The 22123-nt window shown below is 34.9% G+C and overlaps 1 protein-coding gene across 1 annotated transcript; it reads right to left on the bottom strand.

The window, feature by feature from the left end:
- Positions 1 to 289: 289 nt before the first annotated feature.
- LOC149408897 (toll-interacting protein-like) lies at positions 290 to 17391 on the bottom strand. The gene is made up of 7 exons (XM_089650318.1): positions 17223 to 17391; positions 15409 to 15592; positions 12949 to 13060; positions 10933 to 11047; positions 10725 to 10811; positions 8678 to 8872; positions 290 to 5694 (listed from the first exon to the last, which is right to left on the bottom strand). Exons 1-7 carry the CDS (start codon positions 17307 to 17309, stop codon positions 5584 to 5586), a joined length of 891 nt encoding a protein of 296 aa, XP_089506444.1. The 5' UTR covers positions 17310 to 17391; the 3' UTR covers positions 290 to 5583.
- Positions 17392 to 22123: the final 4732 nt, after the last annotated feature.

Genomic DNA, 22123 nt, shown 5'->3' with positions numbered 1-22123 from the left:
CTACACCTTAAATGAATACCTTACATAAATCAAATACCTCAGTTTTTTTTATTTACATACATTTGTTAACATGTAATTGTTGGGTTATGTAATATAATGTGTATTTGTTGAGTTAGCTGGAAAAAATGGGATGTAACCTATAAGCTATACCCTTTGTACTCTGTATTTTTATGCAATAAATATTTTTTTGAATTTTGATGTTCCACTTAAGGGCTCAATTTTTAATATACATATTTAAGTAAATGTATTAAAAGAGAATAATTATTGTAAGAAATAAGTAATAACAACATTAATGTGTATAAATTTTATTACAATGATGACAAAGTTAAAGCTTAATTATATTACATCAATAAAATATTCATATATTATTGTTATGACTAAAAATAAAGCGGTACCCAAGCTAAAACAAATAAAACAAAATTATTTTATGCTCTATCTACTTACTACTCGATTACCTACCAGCAACAGCCAAGAAATTAATTCAAAATCTTGGAAACAGTAAAGAAAATCAACATCTAAAGTTTATAGGTCGATTGCCCCAGCAAATTACATTCGTTTTCTCGTGCCCGGATCAGTAACAACATACCCTCTTTCTCCTCACTTCAGTTTTCATGTGTTCCATCAAATCTGAAAGTATTATTATCTTAATGACCGTATGGTTAAGGATTGTTGTAAAAGGAAGCGGCGCCCTCTGTTATTTACAAAAAGAACCGTTGAAGAGTCGTGATTGCTACCAAACGTTTAGAGCAAGTGAGGCTATGGCATCCCCAATTGGGATATGTTGTGAGGCTAAAGGTAGAGTGAGGACGGGATGGGGAAGACGAATGTGGGGGAGTACCTGGCTATTCAGATCTGGTCACCATTCTGAATGGTGGTCTTACACCAGGGTGATACTGAGAGTATCTTGCACTCTGGAATGTGCCACAAGTATACTATCTATTATTTGAAATTACACAAATTCATCAAATAAAATTTACCTACACACGCCGGGATTTGAACCCGCTACCTTCGAATTGCTAGTCAAGAGGCTTACCCCTCTGACCATGGAGGCCACCATAAGGAAGGAATTAAATTGAAAGAACACATGAAAACTGAAGCGAGGAGAAAGAAGTTATGTTGTTACTGATCCGGGCACGACAAACAAATTAAATTTGCTGGGGCAATCGGTCTATAACCAGAGATGTAAATTTTTTTTCTGTTTCAAATATTTTGAATTAATTTGTTGGCTGTTGCTGGTAGCTACTTACAGAGTACATTTTATTTAATAAAATAACCTCAAAAGAATTTGATGAAATAAAAATTATCATTTAAAAAGATGTTCATTATTTTGTCCTGCGATGGAAGAAAAAAAGAGATAACCTGACTAATCTGCTTTTGCCAATATGAGACATTTCTAGGAACCAATTAAAGCCATATTAAGTAACGTTTCAATTCTGAAAGGTGTTCATTCTCCAGGGCGATACTGACTGTAGTACCTTTCACCATGATGTAGCTATGAATAATACATATTTAACTAATGGCACATAAAAAAGAACTGCAAGTGATAATCATTGATACAAATTTTATAACTACATAAATAATATAATGTAGTTCTGTTTAAAATATGGACAGAAATCCCATTGAAGTAATTATTCTCACAAATTCTGTTGCGTCTTTTCTCTCAATGAAAATTTGGAAACAAAGTAGGAAAAATTAAAAATAATTTTTCATAAATTGATTCATAATTTTACAAAATTTGGCACTAGATTTTAAAAAGTCGAAAGTGAGATGATTTTTTTTTTAATCAAAAACACGCAGTATGATTGTAAATGGGAATTGACTTGATTGACAGATAAATGATTATATGAATTATTACACGGTGTCCAGAAAATTTGTAGTACAAGCGGGAAACTAATGAATGAGTCCTTTTAACAATATAATTTTTTTTATTTGAACTTTCATTTTTAGAGTAGATCCATTTTAAAAAAAAAATTGGTCACTGGAGTTAATGTCTTTTGAAATTGAAGCGTAAAAGCATAGACGTAGGCCCCAAAATTTTTTTAACCCTAAAGGGTTAATTAAAATTGCCAATTTTTTTTCCATGCTTGTACTATGAGTTTCTGGACCAGTTGTGTATGTATTATGTGATAAATAAATATTTAACTATTGAATTATTTTTGAAATGCATAGATTCTTCATACCCAAAATATATCTACACAGGCGACACAGTTTTAGACTCAGTGTGAGTATTATTATTTGTTGTAAAAAAAATATGGAAAAACTATACAGCCACAGGAAAATCTTAGTATGTACCTACATAAATTACATACAAAATGACATATAATACATTATATTATATGGGCAGAAATTTTGTTTTTTGTTATATTCAGCATTAATTAATTAGCATACAGTAAAAAAACTAACAGAAAATGCATCTAAATATTGTGTAAAAAAATCAATTTTTCACTGTATACTTAAAATAATACAAGATAATTAATTATAGATTTAAAATAAATAATTAAGTGGAAATAGTATGAATAGTAAATATAGATCTAGGGTACAGTTTTTTTTATTTTTTAATATATTAAAATGACTAACTACCATATAAAATGACACATCTTTTTAACAAAATTGCAATAAAAACTAAGTTAAATAAATACATATAATTATATTTCAAAAATCGATGCTCCGATAATTTAAAGTATTTGCACAAGTTTCGTTGATTTTGACTTGACTAAGGATGGATTGCTTCACAGAATTTGAACAATTCATCAAATTTCAACGTTAACTTTCGGGTTCTGCAAAAGTCCTATTCAAGTTCTTTTATTATATCATTATAAGCTAGTTGCTTGACTGAACCGAAATAATAACAGAACTTGTAAATTAACTTTGAAGAATTGTTCAAATTCTCTAAAACCCGTCCTAAATAAATGATTGTATAATAATATATTATATATATATGAAAAATTTACTAAAGCACAAAATTATCAACAAAAAATTGGTAATGACAAATTATTAGTATAGAAAAAAAACTACAATAATATTTATGTTATAAGCACATTTAATACAAAATTAAAACAAACAGCATACAATTTTTCCTTTTAGTATCAGTTATATTATTTACTTGCAAAGAATAATATAAATCGCTTAAGAATGTATCTTTACATTATATATTACGATTGTAATGCGACACAATTATCCAATATATAACAACATAGAAGCTATTACATCATCGATAAGGAATACATCAGATGGGTTTAAGTCGTACCAAAAATGACACCAAATCTACACGATAACAGACATATAGTCTATGATTGCATCAAGTTATTTGTATACATAGGCCCGGTATATCAGTCAGTCCGTATACTCGCTATGTACGACATTCCTCGCTCTAATTTAAGCGGGTTAAATCGGCCGCTCGTCCTTTGATGAGCCGCAGAATAGTTCCTTTTTTTTATCTGACAATCTCACCAAAATTCGAGTAAATTGCCTAATTTTATCAGTAATTGGGACAGTTGGTTTCCAGTGGTCAGTTCGTCATACTTTCATGAAGAGAACTGCAGCAAACAAATACTATATAAAATTAGTACCCTCACATATAGCACTGTGGTGATTGAAGTGGGGAACTTTATCAAAAATCAAAAATGGTAAATTGCACCCGCAAAAAAATAAATGCCGTCATTGGCATTCGTCTATCTCGCAACAACATTAGAGAGCATATATATATATGCCTCTCAAGTAGACAGTAGTTTGGTTTTACAAAGAAAAAATAAATACATTCCTCTATTAAAATCGTAGACAATACACAAGTCGTTTAGAATCAAAGGCAGAACTTTCCAGAATCGATGGAAATCTAACAGTTCTGCATTTGATTCTAAATTCGTGGAGGGTTGTAACTTTGATACCAAACACAGAGATAGAAAAGCAAATTTAATATTTTTACGCACATTATAACCTAAATACATGGTATATTTAGTTTATTTTGTCAATTTTTTTGGATAGTTCTGCCTTTGACCCTATATGACTAACATGTAATATTGCTGATATCTAGGCTTACGACCTATATAAGGATTATGTTCCAAGCCGCGCTAAACTCGACATCCCAACCGAGCTTAAAATCAACTGACATACCGGGCCATATTATAACCAGTAAATTAGACAATCTCTGAAGATATGAAGTGATAAGGTCATACATTTAGATTTAGATTAAGTAGTATAAAAATTAAATCAGCGAGCACAATTAGATATTTTTGCTATTATTTACCCGCGGGGGCGCATCTAGTGTCTTTAAAACCGATGCTCTACAAAGATGTACATATTAATACATAAAAAATGGAATTCAAAAGCGCAGTCACATATTTTTTTAGATATCACTCTAAAATAGATTTGTTTCACATTATTAATGTTATATTGTACACAAAACAAGTCACATCTCTGTTGGTTAGTTAAAAGATTTTATGTCATCTTTGGGAATTCTGTGTGGAGGGTCTTTTCAAGGAAACGAAGTAGCGAACTCGAGTCTTGCATAGACTCACGTCGTAGAGGGAGGAGGAATCAATTGATTATTTTTATTGTCATTAAAATTAAAATGTTTCCAATGGGAGATTGGCCATCTTATTTATTATTAAATTATAGCAAAAGCAATAAAGTGGCACAGTAGAAGAGAATCAATGACTTTAATCAAACTTAAGATGCTGGCATTTTAGCAGCTTAGAACACCATACTAAATTGAATATGTATTACTAAATAGAATATTATTTAACCCCTTGGGCAATTTTGGGAGATATTCTTCACAGACAACAAACACCTGTGGAGTCATTTTGGGAGATTTATTTCCCAGCCAGACAAGGTCTTATAAAAGTTATGTTATCTCATTTTATATTACGGCGAGATATATGATTTAACCAGTGTTGGAAAAAGGGAACACAGCACTTTCATTTTGCATTAAAAAAAAATTACCATAGACGCTGCCGAAAATTTTGAAATAATTCTATGAAACAACATTTTGCATTTGAAAAATATTTGTCAAGGTTTGCAAATTTTTTATATACAATGAAAAAAAATGAAGTGACAATAACTTTTATAATATCTTTGTCTAATTTTAGTTCAAAAACTGTTTTTAATTTTTGGATATATTTAAAAATATTCTATTTATTTGGATTTTATTGCAAAGCGGAAATAATGCAAATTCTCCAACCTTCTGACAGTGTCTTTAAGAAATATAACGGTCAATATGCCAGAGGCCTGAGGGGTTAAGGAATATATCCATTATATGAACTTGTGAGTAAATGGATCATACAGAATTAAAGCCGTAAGCTTGAAAATCTAATTGAGTATGCGACCATCGTAAAATCCTGTAGGTCACATAGTGAAATTATGACTGTGTGCCCCAATGGAAGTGACTCAGAGGCAGACCGAGGAAGAGGTGGATAGACTGCGTGGAAGAGGATTGGTACAGGACTGGTTGCAAACGGCGAGGAACCGCAGTCAGTGGTGAGTTTTTATGAAGGAGGATAAATCCTATCTTGGAATGTGGTGTAGTGAAGAAGTGACAGAGATGTGGGTTTTTTAGTATAAAATATGACAAACTGAATATTACGCCATCTATTCCGACATCTGCAGCAGTGAATTGACGGTTGCATTTTTGTTTCCCCGATTGGCTTCAGACACCGACTTGATGACTTCTTTCTCCACGCTCGGGAACATCTCGTGGATCTGAAAGTAATGAATTACAAGTGTCATTATAATAGTCCCGGGTCATCGACGATCGTCCTAAAAGCTGGATATGATTTTGGGGTATTGTGCCGTGTTGCGCTACCTTCTTCTTTAGCCAAGGTTTCGGACAGCATTACAGTATCCATCATCACATCTGCCCTGCCACACCTGCCTTGATACCTCTTTCTTTAGCCAAGGTTTCGGACAGCATTACAGTATCCATCATCACACCTGCCTTGATACCTCTTTCTTTAGCCAAGGTTTCGGACAGCATTACAGTGTCCATCGTCACATCTGCCCTGCCACTGATGTTGGACACATTGTTGGAAAGAGAAATAATTATTTATACTGAATGCCACTAATAATATCTTAAAAAGAGCCAAAATTAACAATTCATATTTCGGGCCGCTATCGTAACAATCGGTTTAATTTTTAAAATATTTTTTTATCATATGTTCAAGTGAAGTTACAATTTTCTTACAAATTCCCCAAACAAAACAAATTCGTTTTCGAAATATCGAGTTCTTTCAATTTTTCTATGATTGGAGTCAAAAATTAAGTAAAAATGTAGTTAGCGTTTTTGACAACATTTTTCACATTTGATTTTAAAATTTTATTATTTAGAAATAGTAATGTTTATTTTAAATGCATACACCGGAAAGATAATATTATTTAGTTTCTAAAACTGTATTTGTTTTTACAGAAAATTAAAAAATAAGATGTATATATCGCATTTGATATACTCAGAAAATAATGCAAATTGAACAAATGTGTTGAAAGTACTGAAGGGTTAACGTGTTTCATCACTTTTCATGACTATACTGTAGAAACTCGTTAATTCGAACCCCGATAATTCGAAAAAACGAGTAATTCAAAATTTTGGCCAAAAAAATATCCGAAATTTTTTTTCAAAGAAATTTTTTTTTTAATTCGAAATTCATTAATTAGTAATAAGAAATTTATTTTTGTCCGTGCAGGAAAATTTGTATGTGTAATTTGAAAAAATTAGATTTTTGTGAAAATAAATCATAAAATTTCGTAAATCTGAAACCAAAAGATAACCCGCCCCGCCTAAAAATCTATTTTAAAAATATGACATATTACAGTGATCTTTGGCTGTCCAACTAGGAGATTAACCTGTTTTAGGACAGTCAGAAATAGGCAGATTTATTAAATGCGATTCTTGTTTTGTCTAGTGTATTGACTTTTACTTAGTTATTGCACTTTATAAATAATTTGAAAAGTTTTCTTGGTTGATATAAGAAATTGCTAACTATATATTTTAAATAATATAAACGTAGAGAATAGACTAAAAGAATATTCAAATATGGTAATTCAAAAATAGCAATATAGTAAAAAATTATTGACTTGTGAGTTTATCAAATTAAAATTTTACTTTTCATTTAGATGAAATAAGCTAGAGAATCAAAAATAGATAAAAGAAAGAAAGGAGATTAAAAGAAAATACAGAATAAAAATAAGAAAAAAAAAAAAATTTATACAAATAGGGAATAAAAAAATATGCAAAAAAGTATATGTATATATAAATATAAAAAAAATAGAAGCATGTAAGCTTTTCAACTTTATTTAATTTTCAATATTATTAATTTATATTTACGTGGTTTTACATCATCCTAATTAATATTATTATTTTGTAAATCTGAATCGATTTACACTGGAATGTCTGAGTTTGAAGGACCGAGAATATTCGTATTACGCAAAATATGTTGTAGTTTTACAAATTTACACCAAATATCTGAATTTATCGAAAGAAATATTTCGTATTTTTACAAAATTAGTCGAATATCCGAATTAAAGGGGCCGGCCGCGACGGTAATCGACCGCAAAAATTAAAGGGGCCGGCCGCGACGGTATCGACCGCGAAAATTACATTTACGGGGAAATGTTTTTTTTTTTTTTTTTTTTTTTTTACTTTGAATATATTATAACAAATTATTATAAGCAATAATTAGTCACCTGAAATATCAATACAAATTGAAAATATCTCACGAGTAAAAAATAAATGCCGCCGACGGGAATTGAACCCGTACCTTCTGATGTCCGGTCAGGTGCTCTGGACCACTGAGCTACGTCGGCTTATTTCCAACACGCCAAATAATTCAATATGTACTAGTACTTCAATCAACAATTACTGCTTACTATATTTTTTCACCTGTAAACAACCAACTTTATTTTTGTAGGAAAGGCTTTGTTAGTGCTAAATTTCCCACTAGATGGCGTCGAGACATATTATATCTACATTTGTTGGTGAAATATTTTGACTTGTCAAATATTATTATTTTTTTAATGATAAACTAATTACGCGGAAATACACCGTTTTTTTACCAATTTACTTCGAATATATGAGTTTAAATGGCCGGTTGTGACGGAAATCGGCCGCGAAATCTCGGTTTACGCGAAAAAATATCATATTTTTACGAATTTACCTACTTGGAATATCCTAAATAAGGGGCCGGCCGCGAACATTTGATTTACGCGGAAATGTGCGGTATTTAAAAAATTTTACTTTGAATAACTGAACTTGAAGGGTCGACCGTGGCGGTAATCGGCTGCGAAAATTTGATGTACACGGGAATAATAATAATAATATTTGGCTAATTTATATAGCGCCGTTTTCGTGAGAAATCACCTCAAGGGTGCTGAAATCACCTCAACAACCTCATAATTTGTATTATTACGAATTTACTCTGAAGATACTAATCGAATTTGAAGGGGCGGCCGAGGAACTAGATTTTCGGCGTTTTATTTATTTATTTTTTTTAATTTTAAATTTGATTTTTGATGTCTCGTGAATTTCGAATTAACGAGGTTCTACTGTATCACTTTTTAAAGGTGTGTTGAATTGCTTTTTTGTAGGTAATGTTGTTTGACTTTAAAACCTAGCATTATTTGCATTTTTTTGTAGATAGCATTGTCTGACATTAGGCCCTCGGCATGTAGTAACATAGTGTTTATTGTCCACCTGTTTGAGCTCGTCCTCGGTAAGGGTGGGTGTCATCTCCAGCTGGGGGGGCTGTTGGGGGTGGGTGGGGGGGTGCACTGGGCCCATGGGCTGGTGGTACATGGCCACGGGTGCGTAGCCCATCATGGGACCAGGCATCATCATCAGGGGCTGCTGGTAGGCGCTGGCCAGGTAGGGCATTGGCGCCGGGGCAAGCTGGAGACAAACAAAACATTCATATTGCTATGGAAAACGGTCTTTATTACGTAACAATATTCATAAATTCACAACTGGTTTTTTTAAATCAAAATATTACAGTGGAAATTCTGTATTTGTCATTAAACCCATAAATATTACAGTGGAAATTCTGTATTTGTCATTAAACCCATAAATATTACAGTGGAGATTCTGTATTTGTCATTAAACCCATAAATATTACAGTGGAGATTCTGTATTTGTCATTAATCCCTTAAAAATATGTAACTGAAATTGAATCAATCCATTCCCATTCTGAAAAAATTATAAAATTTGTCAAACTTTATCTAAATGTAGTTATATTCGGTATTCTAAATATTAATAAATAACTACTGTTTTGGCTTAAGCGGTTTATTATAACATATCCGAAAAATAAATAAATGTAGAAAATACAACAGAATGATTTGCGAAAGGAAGGTTCGAGAATATTTCCTAGCACGTCACGTAGGCAAAACAATTCGATCTCGATGTTGCGGTTGCTGGTAATGTACTGACCATTTCGTTCACGTTGTCGCTTATATAGGTGGAAAATAAAACAATCTCGAACATTCCAGTTGCTACAGTAATAAATATTAAAAAAATAAAAGAAAGCCGAAGAAGCTTGTTTGGCAAAAGCCGAAACTTCTAGAATAACATTCGAATCCAGTAGTGGCGTACCACTTCATATATTGTACTGAGAAGAGATGGTGATAGAAGCTAGAGAAAAAAAGTTATTACTTCTCAGGAGAATTATCGCCATCGATTACAACATTAGGTAACTTCAATTCTGGTTCGGGTTTGCCAATAATTTAGTAGCTCTTGATTTAATAAAGAACTTGTGCAATGTTTTTTCTAAACTTTTTAAATCTTTCTGAAGTAATCAATAACATTATTGTTGAATGCGTTTATGTTTTGATTGACTATGGCAACATTTGGAAACTACTTTCCAACCATATTCTGCATTTTGGTTTACTTAGACATCGTTACGTATTCTTTACTTGAATTAATATAATTTAAATATATTTCGAAAAGTCATAGACCGCAATGCATTGTTTGTAAAAGATTTGTTAAAGTTTAAGAATTATTTTTATATGATATGAATAAAAAGTGTATCAGTAAACCACTTCCTAAATCACTAAAAAATCTTATATTTTCTACATGAAATGTAATATTTTTAATCTTTCTGTTTGTAATAATATTAAAATCTTTAAAAATTTCTTAAAATCCTTCATCAAAAACAACATTTCATTTTTGGATTAGTTCAAAACTAATATATTTGAATTTTAATGTCAACCAGGAATATTTCTAAATAAATCATGAATCTGACAAATCTTTTGAAGTACAGGGTGTAGTTTTGAAAGCCCAGTACATCCCGTGGGGTAGGAACCTAGGAGGGGTCTCATTGTGTCGGGAGAGTAAGCATGTTTATTGAAAATGGCCGTTCTTTCGTCGTCAACCAGCGGGCCTTCTGTCTGCAATTTGAGACTTTCTTTTTGTGGGGCTATTGGAAAAAAAAAATTTTTAAACACCTTGTAAGAACTCAAGGATCGAATCCGGGAGGAAATCGCCGCTATACCCGTCGAGACATTAAAAAATGCGGCCGAAAACTTTATAAATCGCCTTCATCAATGTATCGCTGCTGGGGGCCATCATCATAAAACGGCATGATGTACCGAATGAAATAAAATAAACCCCATTTTTTTTTTAATAGCCCTTCAAAACTGGACTGTCTTTTTGGACCGTTTTTGCTGCACCCTGTACCTAAGTCACCAGTCGTTAGTGACTTGACGAAAAAAACTCAAAATACCCGATGAAGGTAGGTATAAAAACTTACGGAATAGCTAAAGACTAGGTTGATCATCCCCTCCATGCCGTCTCCCTGCTTGCCGTTCAGTGGGTACCAGTCTTCGTGGGTTTCTCCCTGTAAAACAATATCACCATATTGTGTTATGATTGGTGGAGTAGTTGTCATCCTGGTTTATAACATTGAGTCCTTCTCATTTATACACACAAATTTAAGAAAACGGACAGTGGTTCTTTACCTGCAAGACATTTGGTGGGATAGGAATGTGCGCCCAGGCGATAAGTTCGTCCGGGGTGAAGGAGCACTCATCGAAGATTTCCAAGTAGACGGTCGTCACTCCAGCAGGCAGAAGGCTAAACATAAAAATAACATTACATAGTTTCTTCACCACCTAGGATTCTTGCTGCAGAGTCTCCATCCAGTCTATCTTCGTCGAACGTCACAGCAGTGCTGCCGAGGTCTGGTATCTATGTGAGATATTGTGTCAGCGCTTTATTAGCAGCAGACAGATACCTGGACGGATAACGAACCTCGTGCTGGCGCTGTTGGTGGACGCGGTGGACTCTTTTGCTGCAGCAGATGGTCCAGTTTCTTCACCACCTAGGATTCTTGCTGCAGAGTCTCCATCTTCTATGTTCGTCAAACGTCACAGCAGTGCTGCCGAGGTCTGGTATCTATGTGAGATATTGTGTCAGCGCTTTATTAGCAGCAGACAGATACCTGGACGGATGGTGAACCTCGTGCTGGCGCTGTTGGTGGACGCGGTGGACTCTTGCTTCAGCAGCTGGTCCATTTTCTTCACCACCTAGGATTCTTGCTGCAGAGTCTCTATCTTCTATCTTCGTGTCACCTGTTCCTGTACTTCATTTAACTTAACTTCACTTTCTTTTTATAATATTTATATTTTTTGTAATACCTGCATCAACTGTAAAGCGCCCCTGAGGTGATGTCTCACAAAAGCGACGCTATAAAAATTGTCCGAGAAATAAATAAATACATTAATTAATAACTTATTAACTAACTAACCTTTTTTACATTAACTCTACACAGGAGGCCATGAAAGAAAAAATGTCATCCATGCTTAGGTACATATTTTGGGGCTCTAGACCAGAGGTGGCCACCAAATTCAACAGTAGGGCGCGCTTGCGATCTGTGCAGGGTCAGTAGTTGTTTACTATTAGTTTGTGCGTGCCTCGCTCAGTACGCCCTGCTTCTGAGCGGTTAACTGACTGAACTCTGGCTTCGATGACACCGTGCTTGTATTTATGCAGCAACAATAATCAATGAAAAGGTGCGACGTATAACGGATTACTTCAAATCAAAACATCAAACGTCTTACTAATTAGATTTTTATATGTTGGTTCCAGAAATGTGCTTTATTTCAAATAAATCCATTTCAAATGGAAATGCAAAATGCAAAATGGGTATTTTCCATTTTGCATTTTAAATGCTTTTCTAAAAACCATTTTGCATTTTAAATGCTTTTCTCAATGCATTTTCCATTTTAAATGCTTTTTTGCAACATTCTTCCTACTATCTCCACTCATCTTTTTTTCATAAGCCCCAAATATCAGTCGGTCCTCAACCTCGCTATGAGAGATAATTAACATTTGTCAAGTTGCTCCCTGGTAGGAGCCCTGGCAATTGAGTGATACCATTACAAAAAATACTAAACAAGGGGCCATGACGCTGTAATATTAAATGTTAGATAGCAGTTTCTATGTTTTTACGCTGGCAACATTAGTCCCGCGCAAATTTTTTGTGGTTTTATAATCTGTAGTCGTGGTGTTTTTGGATTTACAATCATGTAATATGTTTGTTCTACATTGATGTCCATTATTAAATGACAAAATTGTTTAAAAATTCTATAATTATTTTGTTTGTTTTACCTGGGAAACCATTTTGCATTTTGAAAATAGGTATTTTGCATTGTGCATTTGAAATGCTTTCCTAAAAACCATTTTGCATTTTGCAAATGGAAAAGTTTTTACCCATTTCCATTTTGCATTTCAAATGGTTTTGGGTACCCATTTTGCACATCTCTGGTTGGTTCGACGATGGAATGGTAAAGCTGGCCTTAAGCCTGGTTTAAGGTCATTTTACCATACAAACGCCATGCTAATAAGTCAAGTTTTCACTGTTCCGACCTTACGCGCCGTGTTTTTTTTGTTTTTGAAACTTTGCGTTATATTTACACCTGAGTTTATAAGTAAGCGGATAAGTGTTTAACTTGTATAATAAAATTAATACATACGAGTTAATAATTTTGTTCCAGCGAGGGTTCTTCCCTCCGTTGGGATCGGTATGGGACTCGTACACGCAATGACCAACCCGCAGGCGCACATACGGGTCCATTCGGGTCATTCCTGCAACACAACAAAGATTGGAGTATTTTGAAATATGTTAGGAAAAAGAGAATACTGGTTTTGCAACAAAAAATTCTGTCAATCCAAATGCCGTGCATATTAAAGCATAATTGGATACATTATGCATCGTTGCTGGGCCTGTAATACCTTCAATATGAACAAAAATAATATTTCATAAGAGTGAAAAATACCAAATTTGAAGTGGGAAAATGAAGGTTGACCTCTAAATAACTTTTATTTATATCAATAATGATTATTAATGGACACAATAAATAAAAATAAATCGGTTTCCCTTCCTTTTCCTGCTTAAAAATGCATTTTTTCATTCTATGTACAAGTAAAGTTTGAATTTTTTCACATTGGAGGTATTACACGCCCAGCATTCCAGATTTTTTCATATCAGTATAATTAATATGCCCACATGCAAAAGCCACTCTCGAAATTCCTGTAGGGAAAAGACAAAGAAGAAAAAGTTTGAAAAAAAAGCAGGTGTCACCAATGACATTATAAAACTTACAGACATGTTGTAGAGATCTCAAAGTGGCAAACAAAAGATACGCCAACTGTCGTACTTTCGATTTAGTAGTTTTAGTACAAAACTGTCACGCGTCGCTGGAGATTGTGTGCTAACGTTATCTCTAACCGAATTGCTTAAATTGGTGCCAAAATGCCCTCTTGTGTTACAAGGCAAACACTATTAAACCAAGCAATGACATTTCATTCGAAAATACATGCAAATTACATAATAATAAATAATACAATTATTTTGATTGTTTCCTGATGATTTTAACTTATTTATCGCCGACGCTACATTTTCGCCGTGCGTCAGCTGATTCTATTTTCGTAATAACATACTTGTTCTTTGCAAAATGATGAATTTTGCAAATTGTAACGTCTTACCGGATAATATGTTTATATATTTATAAAAATAGTATTTAATCTACCATAGGTAGTTTCCCAGAAAAGCTAGTTATATTCAGAGGAACAATTTTTTAATGGTATCCTTAAGGAAACGCTGGCGAACGAGAGGTTAAGTACTATTAGAGAAAGTGAGATAGCGAACGTAGCAACACATAAGTATAAGAAGGACAACCTACTAGCAGTAGGTCGTCTTATTTAGTGTAGCGTATTTATCTTAGTGCAAATAAGTAAGAGCACGGTCATCTCATTTGCATCCGTGATGTAAGATGTACTATTCAACGCAACTTTTAAATACGAAAGCACGGGCCTATCCATTTCACTCATACACATATTCTTTGAACGTCTATCTCTGTCATACACAAACGTTTTATCATCAAACATTACATATCACATTTTGTTTTATTTTTGTGAGGCGATAACATGTTTGGTGATCTGGCGAGGAGGCACGAAATGAAAGACGTGTCGTGAAGGTCACAGTGTTTATTGATGAGTCAGGTAGCCGTGATGTGAGTTGACGTAGGACTGATGTTGTATTCTCCGGACGCTGGCTGTGATGGCTGGTCAAGCGCGGGTCAGTGAGTCGACGCCGGGCGCTGGTGACCGGACTCGTTGACTGTCAGGCACTGGCGATCTTGGCAATCAGTACTCCAGTGCTGACGGGAAGGCCGAAGATGCGGTGGACCTTGTAGGCAGTTGAGCGGGAGCTGCGTAGACCAGTGAGGATGCTGCGTGTCCTCGTGGTGGTCATGGTGCGTGGATGAAGCGCTGGTCAGAGACGCTGGAACCAGGGCGCTGTAATCCGTTCTAGCGCTGGCCAGGGACGACGGCCGGGGCCAAGGTGCTAGGATGATGTCCCGATAGAGTCCATGATGAATACGGGCGAATTATCACTCGTTGATCCTTGTAAACTGACTGCGGATTGATGACTGACTGACTACTGACGAGTTCCTTCACGCTGCCGCTTTTATAAGGTGAAGAAACTTCTCGAACATTTGGTTGCTATGTAGATATTGCCAAAACAAAATTAAAAAGAATAAAAGAACAACCAAGAAGCTTGTTTGGAAAAAAGCCGAAACTTCTAGAATGCCGTTGGAATCAAGTAGTGGCGTACCACTACACATGTCTATATGTTTTGTAATGTCATTGAGTATCACGGGGAAGGCGTTGGTAAAATATGAAACAGTGGAGCCGAGACCTAGTCTATCTTCATAAAGAAAGCCAAGACTACCGAGAAAATCATCCCGAGGACAATGCACTGACTTCAAGTTCCATTCCCAAATTGCTCCGAAGCAGTGTAAGCACTTTTAGCTGGGAAGAGACAAGAGGAAGGGACAGATGATTCACTTGAAAATTAATAATGAAATAAATTTTTAAGTACAACAAGGGCAACCACAAGCAAGCGTGGACATCAAATTAAAGTATGGTACCGTAGTTCTTGACCAGCTTGGCCTGCCCCAGCGTGATGCTGAGCCGCCCTACTGAGGGGGCGGCCAGCTGTGGGGCCAGCTGTTGCTGCAGCGCCATGGCGGCCTGCCTGTCCGCCGCCTCCTGGCTGCTCTCGGGGGGCCCGCCCACCTGCAGGAAGTCCCCGGGCAGGGGGCCCAGGAGCACCTGCACACAAAAAAAAAAACGTAGATGAGAATCTTCTATTATCTTTATAACACGCATTGTTTCATGATGGCTTACTCCATTGGTTCCCGATGGGTTAGAAGTGTTATACTCCCATTGACAGAGATAGGATCTAGATTTTTTCATTTTGTCATCATCAGTCAGTTGTAAAATTCCCTTTGCTCTGTAATGACCTTGCTAGATTGTGCAGTTCAACGAATTATCTGAAGTTAGCCTGGAGATAATCAATGTTATGCAGTGCCTATGTTATCATACCAACGAATGGCGGCAAAGGAATTGTTTTAAGAGTAAATTTTGAACATCGATTAAATAAAAGTGTTATTAATTTTAATCTTTTACATCTATCCTGACGTAAATCATTGTTTTTTTTTAATATTAATTAAATTGAAACAAAGGGTTAATTTCACAATCTCTGTCTATTAACACATTTGGGGCAGGAAGGGTAGTTCTACCCTGGCGGAAAAGGCATTGCTGTCCGATAATTTTATATCAATCTCTTTATAAGGGAATTGTATGTTTAAATCTTCAAATCCTTGTCTTTTGTGCGGAAGAATATTTTATCAGAAGGAAACTATATTTAAATACATTCTCACACATCGTACTGAAGATACAGAACTTTTAAAATATTTTTGTAATAAAACATCTCAAAATGGCCCAACACTGACTTTAACTTCAGTTTATGGAGTCCTATTACAAAATTAGGCTTTAATTTCGGACAATAACTTTATTGTTGGGGTTTGTGTGTATTATGTTCAAAGATGTAGTAGCTGTTTAAAACTAAATTCAGTTTCTCGAAAGGGACCCTTTTTTCATCCGCATGAATTGTGTTAATTTAACAACGGTTAGGGAAATATATACCCATTTTTTAAATAGTAAAAATAACACATTGAAACTTTTCAAATATATACAATTCGATCATCGTATACACTAGCAACAGTTTTCAAGTTCTGTGAAACCGACCCTTTTTATCCCAAAATTAATTAACCGAAGGTTTATACGTATGCACCAATACGCACGATCCTAAGTTTGAGTTGTTCTCCTCAATTATTATTAATAATAAACTATCCAGTTTTATAAGTTACAAGGGCAAGGAATCTAGCTTACATAATATTATGAATCTATCTTTTATCATAATATTTGCGTCACCTGCCACCTTTCGTATGGAAGAATTTCAAAACAATGACGTAGGTATTTACTATCAAAATAATCAGATGACTTTTATTATCTCAAAATGATGAAGAGAATATAGAGTTCTCCTATAGATAGATATACCTAACAATGTACGTACATTTTTTTAATTTGTATTGAGCAAAATTGAAGAAAGGAAATTTTGCGACGTAAATATTTAGACGTCAAAAATAAATATATCTACAGTTTTTTTGACAAACACGAATGAGAAATTAGGTTTGTATTACTATAACTTGTAGAATTATAGGTAATTATTTACCGAATTATATATTTGGACATGATTAAATACAACAAAGACAATGGAAATCGTCCGATGACAATCTTCAAAACAAAAACATTGGGTGACATTTCGTTGGTTAGCGGACAGGGAATTTGTCGTATTTTCTTTTGATTTGAGGTTAAAATTAAATGTTTTAGTACTTACGCGTTTTCTCCTTTCTTCATTTCTATCCATTACTGTCTCTGATGAAGCCGAAGCCATTTTCGCAGCGCTGCAAACAGCGGTAAACATTTATTTGTCGGCGAAATGATATCGAATTGCAAGAATTTCTAGTGAAATGTCATGTAACTGGGCTATGTCAAACGATAAGCACCTCTTTGGAAATGAAATTTAGGACTAGTTTTGATTAAATTATCACGAAAACATGATTCAGGTGCTCGCAGGGATACCAACATCATAATAAAAGTTGCACGATAAAATAATATAAATGGTTGACTTTTGCTACAACTCGCGCGCGAGATTAAAATATTGTGGAACCTCTCATCAATTTATGCCTCTCATTCGTTCCAGAATCTTACTTGTTATGTGAAAAACTCGATAAGAGAAACAATTTTTCCCACATAAATCATTGTAAAATACTATAATGCGTTCCATGGCAAAAAATACTAATTTACTTTTAAGGTTTATTCAAACAATATTACATACTTATAAATAAATTGTTAAAAACCGTAACAAAAAGAAATTCATTTTTTAAATATTTGTTCATTTTAGTTGTAGGTATATATGTCACAGCCAAAGTAATAAATCCGGATATTATATATACTATCCAGCCATTATTAATAATGTCTACCCAATTTAGACAAAGTGATAATTTTATATAATATCTTCGAAGACTTGGATAAAGTAATAAAACAAGTAGGAATAGGTAAAGATTATAAAATTGTATTTGAATTTGCCTTTAATTTATAAGGTTGGGTTATTATAGGTTAGGTTATGTTGGGTTGGGTTATTATAGGTTAGGTTGGGTTTTTATAGGTTAGGTTTTATAGGTTAGATTAGGTTGGATTAGGTAAGGATGGGTTGGTTTTTTTTAGATTAGGTTAATTTAGGTTGGGTTATTATAGGTTAGGTTAGGTTGGGTTATTATAAGTTAGGTTGGGTTGGGTTCGGATGGGTTGGGTTATTTTTGATTAGGATAGCTTAGGTTGGGTTATTATAGGTTAGGTTATGTTAGGTTGGGTTTTTAAAGGTAAGGTACTTTGGCTAACTTTGACCCGATATTATGAATAATACCCGGATAAAGCGATTAATTTATCACATTGACTAAACAATTTTGTTATTATATATAATGAGCAGTCATTATGTATAATATCTATTTAATCACTATGACTGTAACATATACATATATTAAAGCCCAGCTACACTACTCGCGAAGTTGATCGAAGTTGACCGAATACGATAGTGTGGGCACGAACTTCACTTCGCTTCGGGCAACTTCGCTTCGCTTCGCCCGACTTCCGAATGTTGTCGGTAAATGCGCCCGAGTCAAAGGACTCGAAGCGTCCCGAAGTTCGAACACATAAATAAACCAATCACGACTGAGTTGGACTGAGTTACTCGCGAAGTTGTACGAGTGTGTGGGCACGCACTTCGAACTTCGGCTAACTTCGTCGAGGACTTCGTCGAAGCGTCGAAGCGAGTAGTGTAGCGGCCGCTTTAGAGATTCTCGGTGTTGTCAGTGACGATAAAATGGATATATTGGCCAGTGTTGCCAACGGGTCTTGGTAGGCCAAGACCAAGAAAAATGTCGCCGTTTTTCAAACATTTAGTAACCTAATATAGCCGAATTTCTATAAAATAAAATCTTCCCACATATTCCCCACAAATATTGTACGTGAGCTTGATTCCCCCTTTTATTATTCGAAATCCATGTGGGGGGGGGGGGGGGGGATTGAAAGGTAGCCTAATCGGCGACCAGTCGCCTTTTAGATTTTTTCGTCGCCGATCCTCGTTCTGAGTAGCCTAAATGGCGATAAATCGCCTTCGTTGGCAACACTAATTTTGGCATTTATGTTATTTTTATTTTATTTAATATTTACAATTTTGTATTTTTTGCCTACGGGTACTGAACCCTTAGTTTGTTGTTATAATTTTTTGTTTCAAGTGAAAACCTGTCATTAGATTTTATTTGTATTGCTTAAAAAATTCTTATTTATAGCTATAAATAATCTGTTGGTTTTCCTAAATAAATAAATGCGATTTCGATTTGCAAAAAAAACAATAAAAACCGAAATATCGAAATTTGGTGAAAATGTGACAGCATTATCATTGATAAAATGTGACAGCATTATCATTGATAAAATGTGACAGCATTATCATTGATAAAATTTGTAAAACGCATAGCCACCTCCTTATTAGGGCCCGTTCCCACTTCCGTTTTCAAATCGGAGGCGGGTCCCGTTTTAAAAACGGATGGCCAATGGCCCTGTTCACACTTCCGTTTTAAAAACGGACCATACTCTACGAAAAAAAATAATTGTCGATTCAACAAAAACATGTTATTTACTCATTCTTCAGTAATGGTACGCAATGGACGACGATGAAGCTCTTATTGTCATGTGGTACTTATTAAAAAGAAGGAAAAAAGTAAAAAGACAATTTTGGGTACACCCAATCATAGCCGAATGATTTTCTGTAGGAATGTTCCAAGTGTTAATTGGTGAGTTGAGAAGTGATGAACTAAATTTCTTTAATTATTTTATAATAATAATGATTGGATTATTTATATAGCGCCGTTTTCACCGTGAGAAAATCACCTCAAGGGCGCTTAATGGCTTAAGAGAATGTCTATCACTTCCTTTAACCATCTACTGGAATGAGTTTCAGAGAGCTTAACATATCAAAATACAAAAATGAGAGAGTGCATTTGTCCTGAAGAAAGGCTATCGATATTTTAAAGTAAGAAAACAATAACAACTCAAATATTTTTTATTATGTGTTTATTAAACTAATACGCTCTTCCGTGCATCGTGCACCTCATTAAAGCTTTAAAATTTAAAAAAAAGTAAACTTTAAAAAATTAAAATATGAATTTTGATATACAAAAGTTGTGTACACCAAGTGTTTTGTTTTTATTTAGTTAAAAATAAAATATTACCATACTCTTTCTTCGACCAGTGGTATTAAATTTTCGGGATTTATTTCCTTACCCATTATTGTAGTTTTGATTTATTTACTTAACAAAATAACCAAATACAAGCACGCAGCGTGCCTGCTTCCTTGCAACTGGGAGCGGGCGAGGAGGGGTCGGGGTGTGGCGGGGACTCTGCCGGAACGACTAGGCGACATGTGTGAACAGCTCCATACATCCACTACAGCCACTAGGGCATCCGTTTTTAAAACGGGACCCGCCTCCGTTTTTAAAACGGAAGTGGGAACGGGCCCTTAGGGTGATGCTTCTCAATGTACGATGCAACAGTTTTTCATCTTATCAGTTTTCTCTTATTGCGCCAGAAGATTGTTGCTCTGCTACTTCCTCCTCCTCCACTAACAAACTCTACATAACTTCTTACTGTGAAACACAATGAAACTCCAGAAGCTCTTCGGTGGTCAGATCTTGACTGTGCTCTTCCACAAGTAACGATGTGAAAGTGATCTTTCCAAAACTTTCTGAGAGTGAAACTTGTCCATCCAGTTACCTCAAAACAACGCCCGAAGAGTGTTTTAGTCGAGAGTTTCTCAAAGTTAGAAATAACCTGCTGGTCCATGTGCTGGAGTTAAAGAGTGGTGTTGCATCTTTCATAGCATCTATCTTCTTAATTTTGTCGTTGTTCTTAAGAATATTGCCTACACCCATTGCATGTGCTCGCTAGATCAGTCACGCTCACACCTCCTTTTCGCTTTTCAATGATTTTACGTTTTATTTCTACAGTTACTTTCATTCTCTTTTGGCTGTCTTTTTTGATATTTTCTTCAGGGATATTTTTGCAAGGGTTATTAAACTTTACACAAAAAAATTACAAATAATGTCTGAACACCAGTTTAGAAAAATGTGTGATCACATGCGACACAAACGTGCTAGCGGAACGAGTGCTAACCAGAGACCATACATAAACCACTCACCCAGAGACTGACGCACTGGCGCGAAAGTCCCTACTCACAAGTGAGTGATGTGAAGATGAGACTTGCCCTTTCTGCGTCACTCGTTATACGAAATGTCGCCCATTAAGGGAGCATTTTTTTCATCATCTGTTTTTCTCGTTATAGGAGGTGCTCGTTATGAGAGGTTTCACTGTAATCTAGAAATTTAATTAAAATGAAATACATTTTGACAAAAGCAGATAATTTAGATAATCGAAATATTTTCTTAAGTGCTCGAAACATAAGAAGAATAATGGGGAGTGGGGGGGGGGTTCAAATCCCCCCCCCCCCATCGGCCACTGTATTACCAAATACCCTATAATTATAATTAGTATTAGATAGAAACAAAATATTTCGTGATTTACATGTTTATATAAACATGGACTTATGAAGTATTACTTGCTAGCATTCTGACCAGCTTCGGCAGTGTTGTGATGAGGAAATTACCCTAGATCTAGGTGAGAAAAATTGTTTTTAGGGAAAAAGGTAAAAGCACAAAAATCAAGGGAAAATTACACTAATTTGCGTCGACGAAATTATGCTAAATTTTTAATATTCTATGGAAATTTTGAGAATTTTTTGATCCGAAACGCATCAGAGGACACGTAAAAAATAATAGGAATTATTTCTTTCGAAATTCCCTAGCTACCCCCCTCCACCCCCCTCACAATGGATTTTAAAATATTGTGGGAAATTCCTGAAATTCTTAATCCACTCACTCCACTAATCAATCCCATTCAGAAAAAATCGGAATTCCATTTAGAAAATTTTGGGGGGAAATATTCTCTAGCACCCCCCCCCCCCCATGGATTTGAAAACATAATGTGGGGAATCCAGTATTGTGTGAGCAAAACCCCGCACAAATCTAGGCAAATTTTGGAGTGAAATTTAGTGAAACAAAAATTTTGGGCATACCATCACTGAGCTTCAGCTAGTTTTTGTATTTATTTGTGGCAATTGCACGT

The sequence above is a fragment of the Hesperophylax consimilis genome, unplaced genomic scaffold (genome assembly GCF_061612785.1).
Source record: "Hesperophylax consimilis isolate HC1 unplaced genomic scaffold, BYU_Hcon_1.0 scaffold_45, whole genome shotgun sequence".
NCBI classification, from domain to species: Eukaryota; Metazoa; Arthropoda; class Insecta; order Trichoptera; family Limnephilidae; genus Hesperophylax; species Hesperophylax consimilis.
Note: the sequence above shows the minus strand (reverse complement) of the source record. Positions and strands in the feature narration are given on the sequence as shown.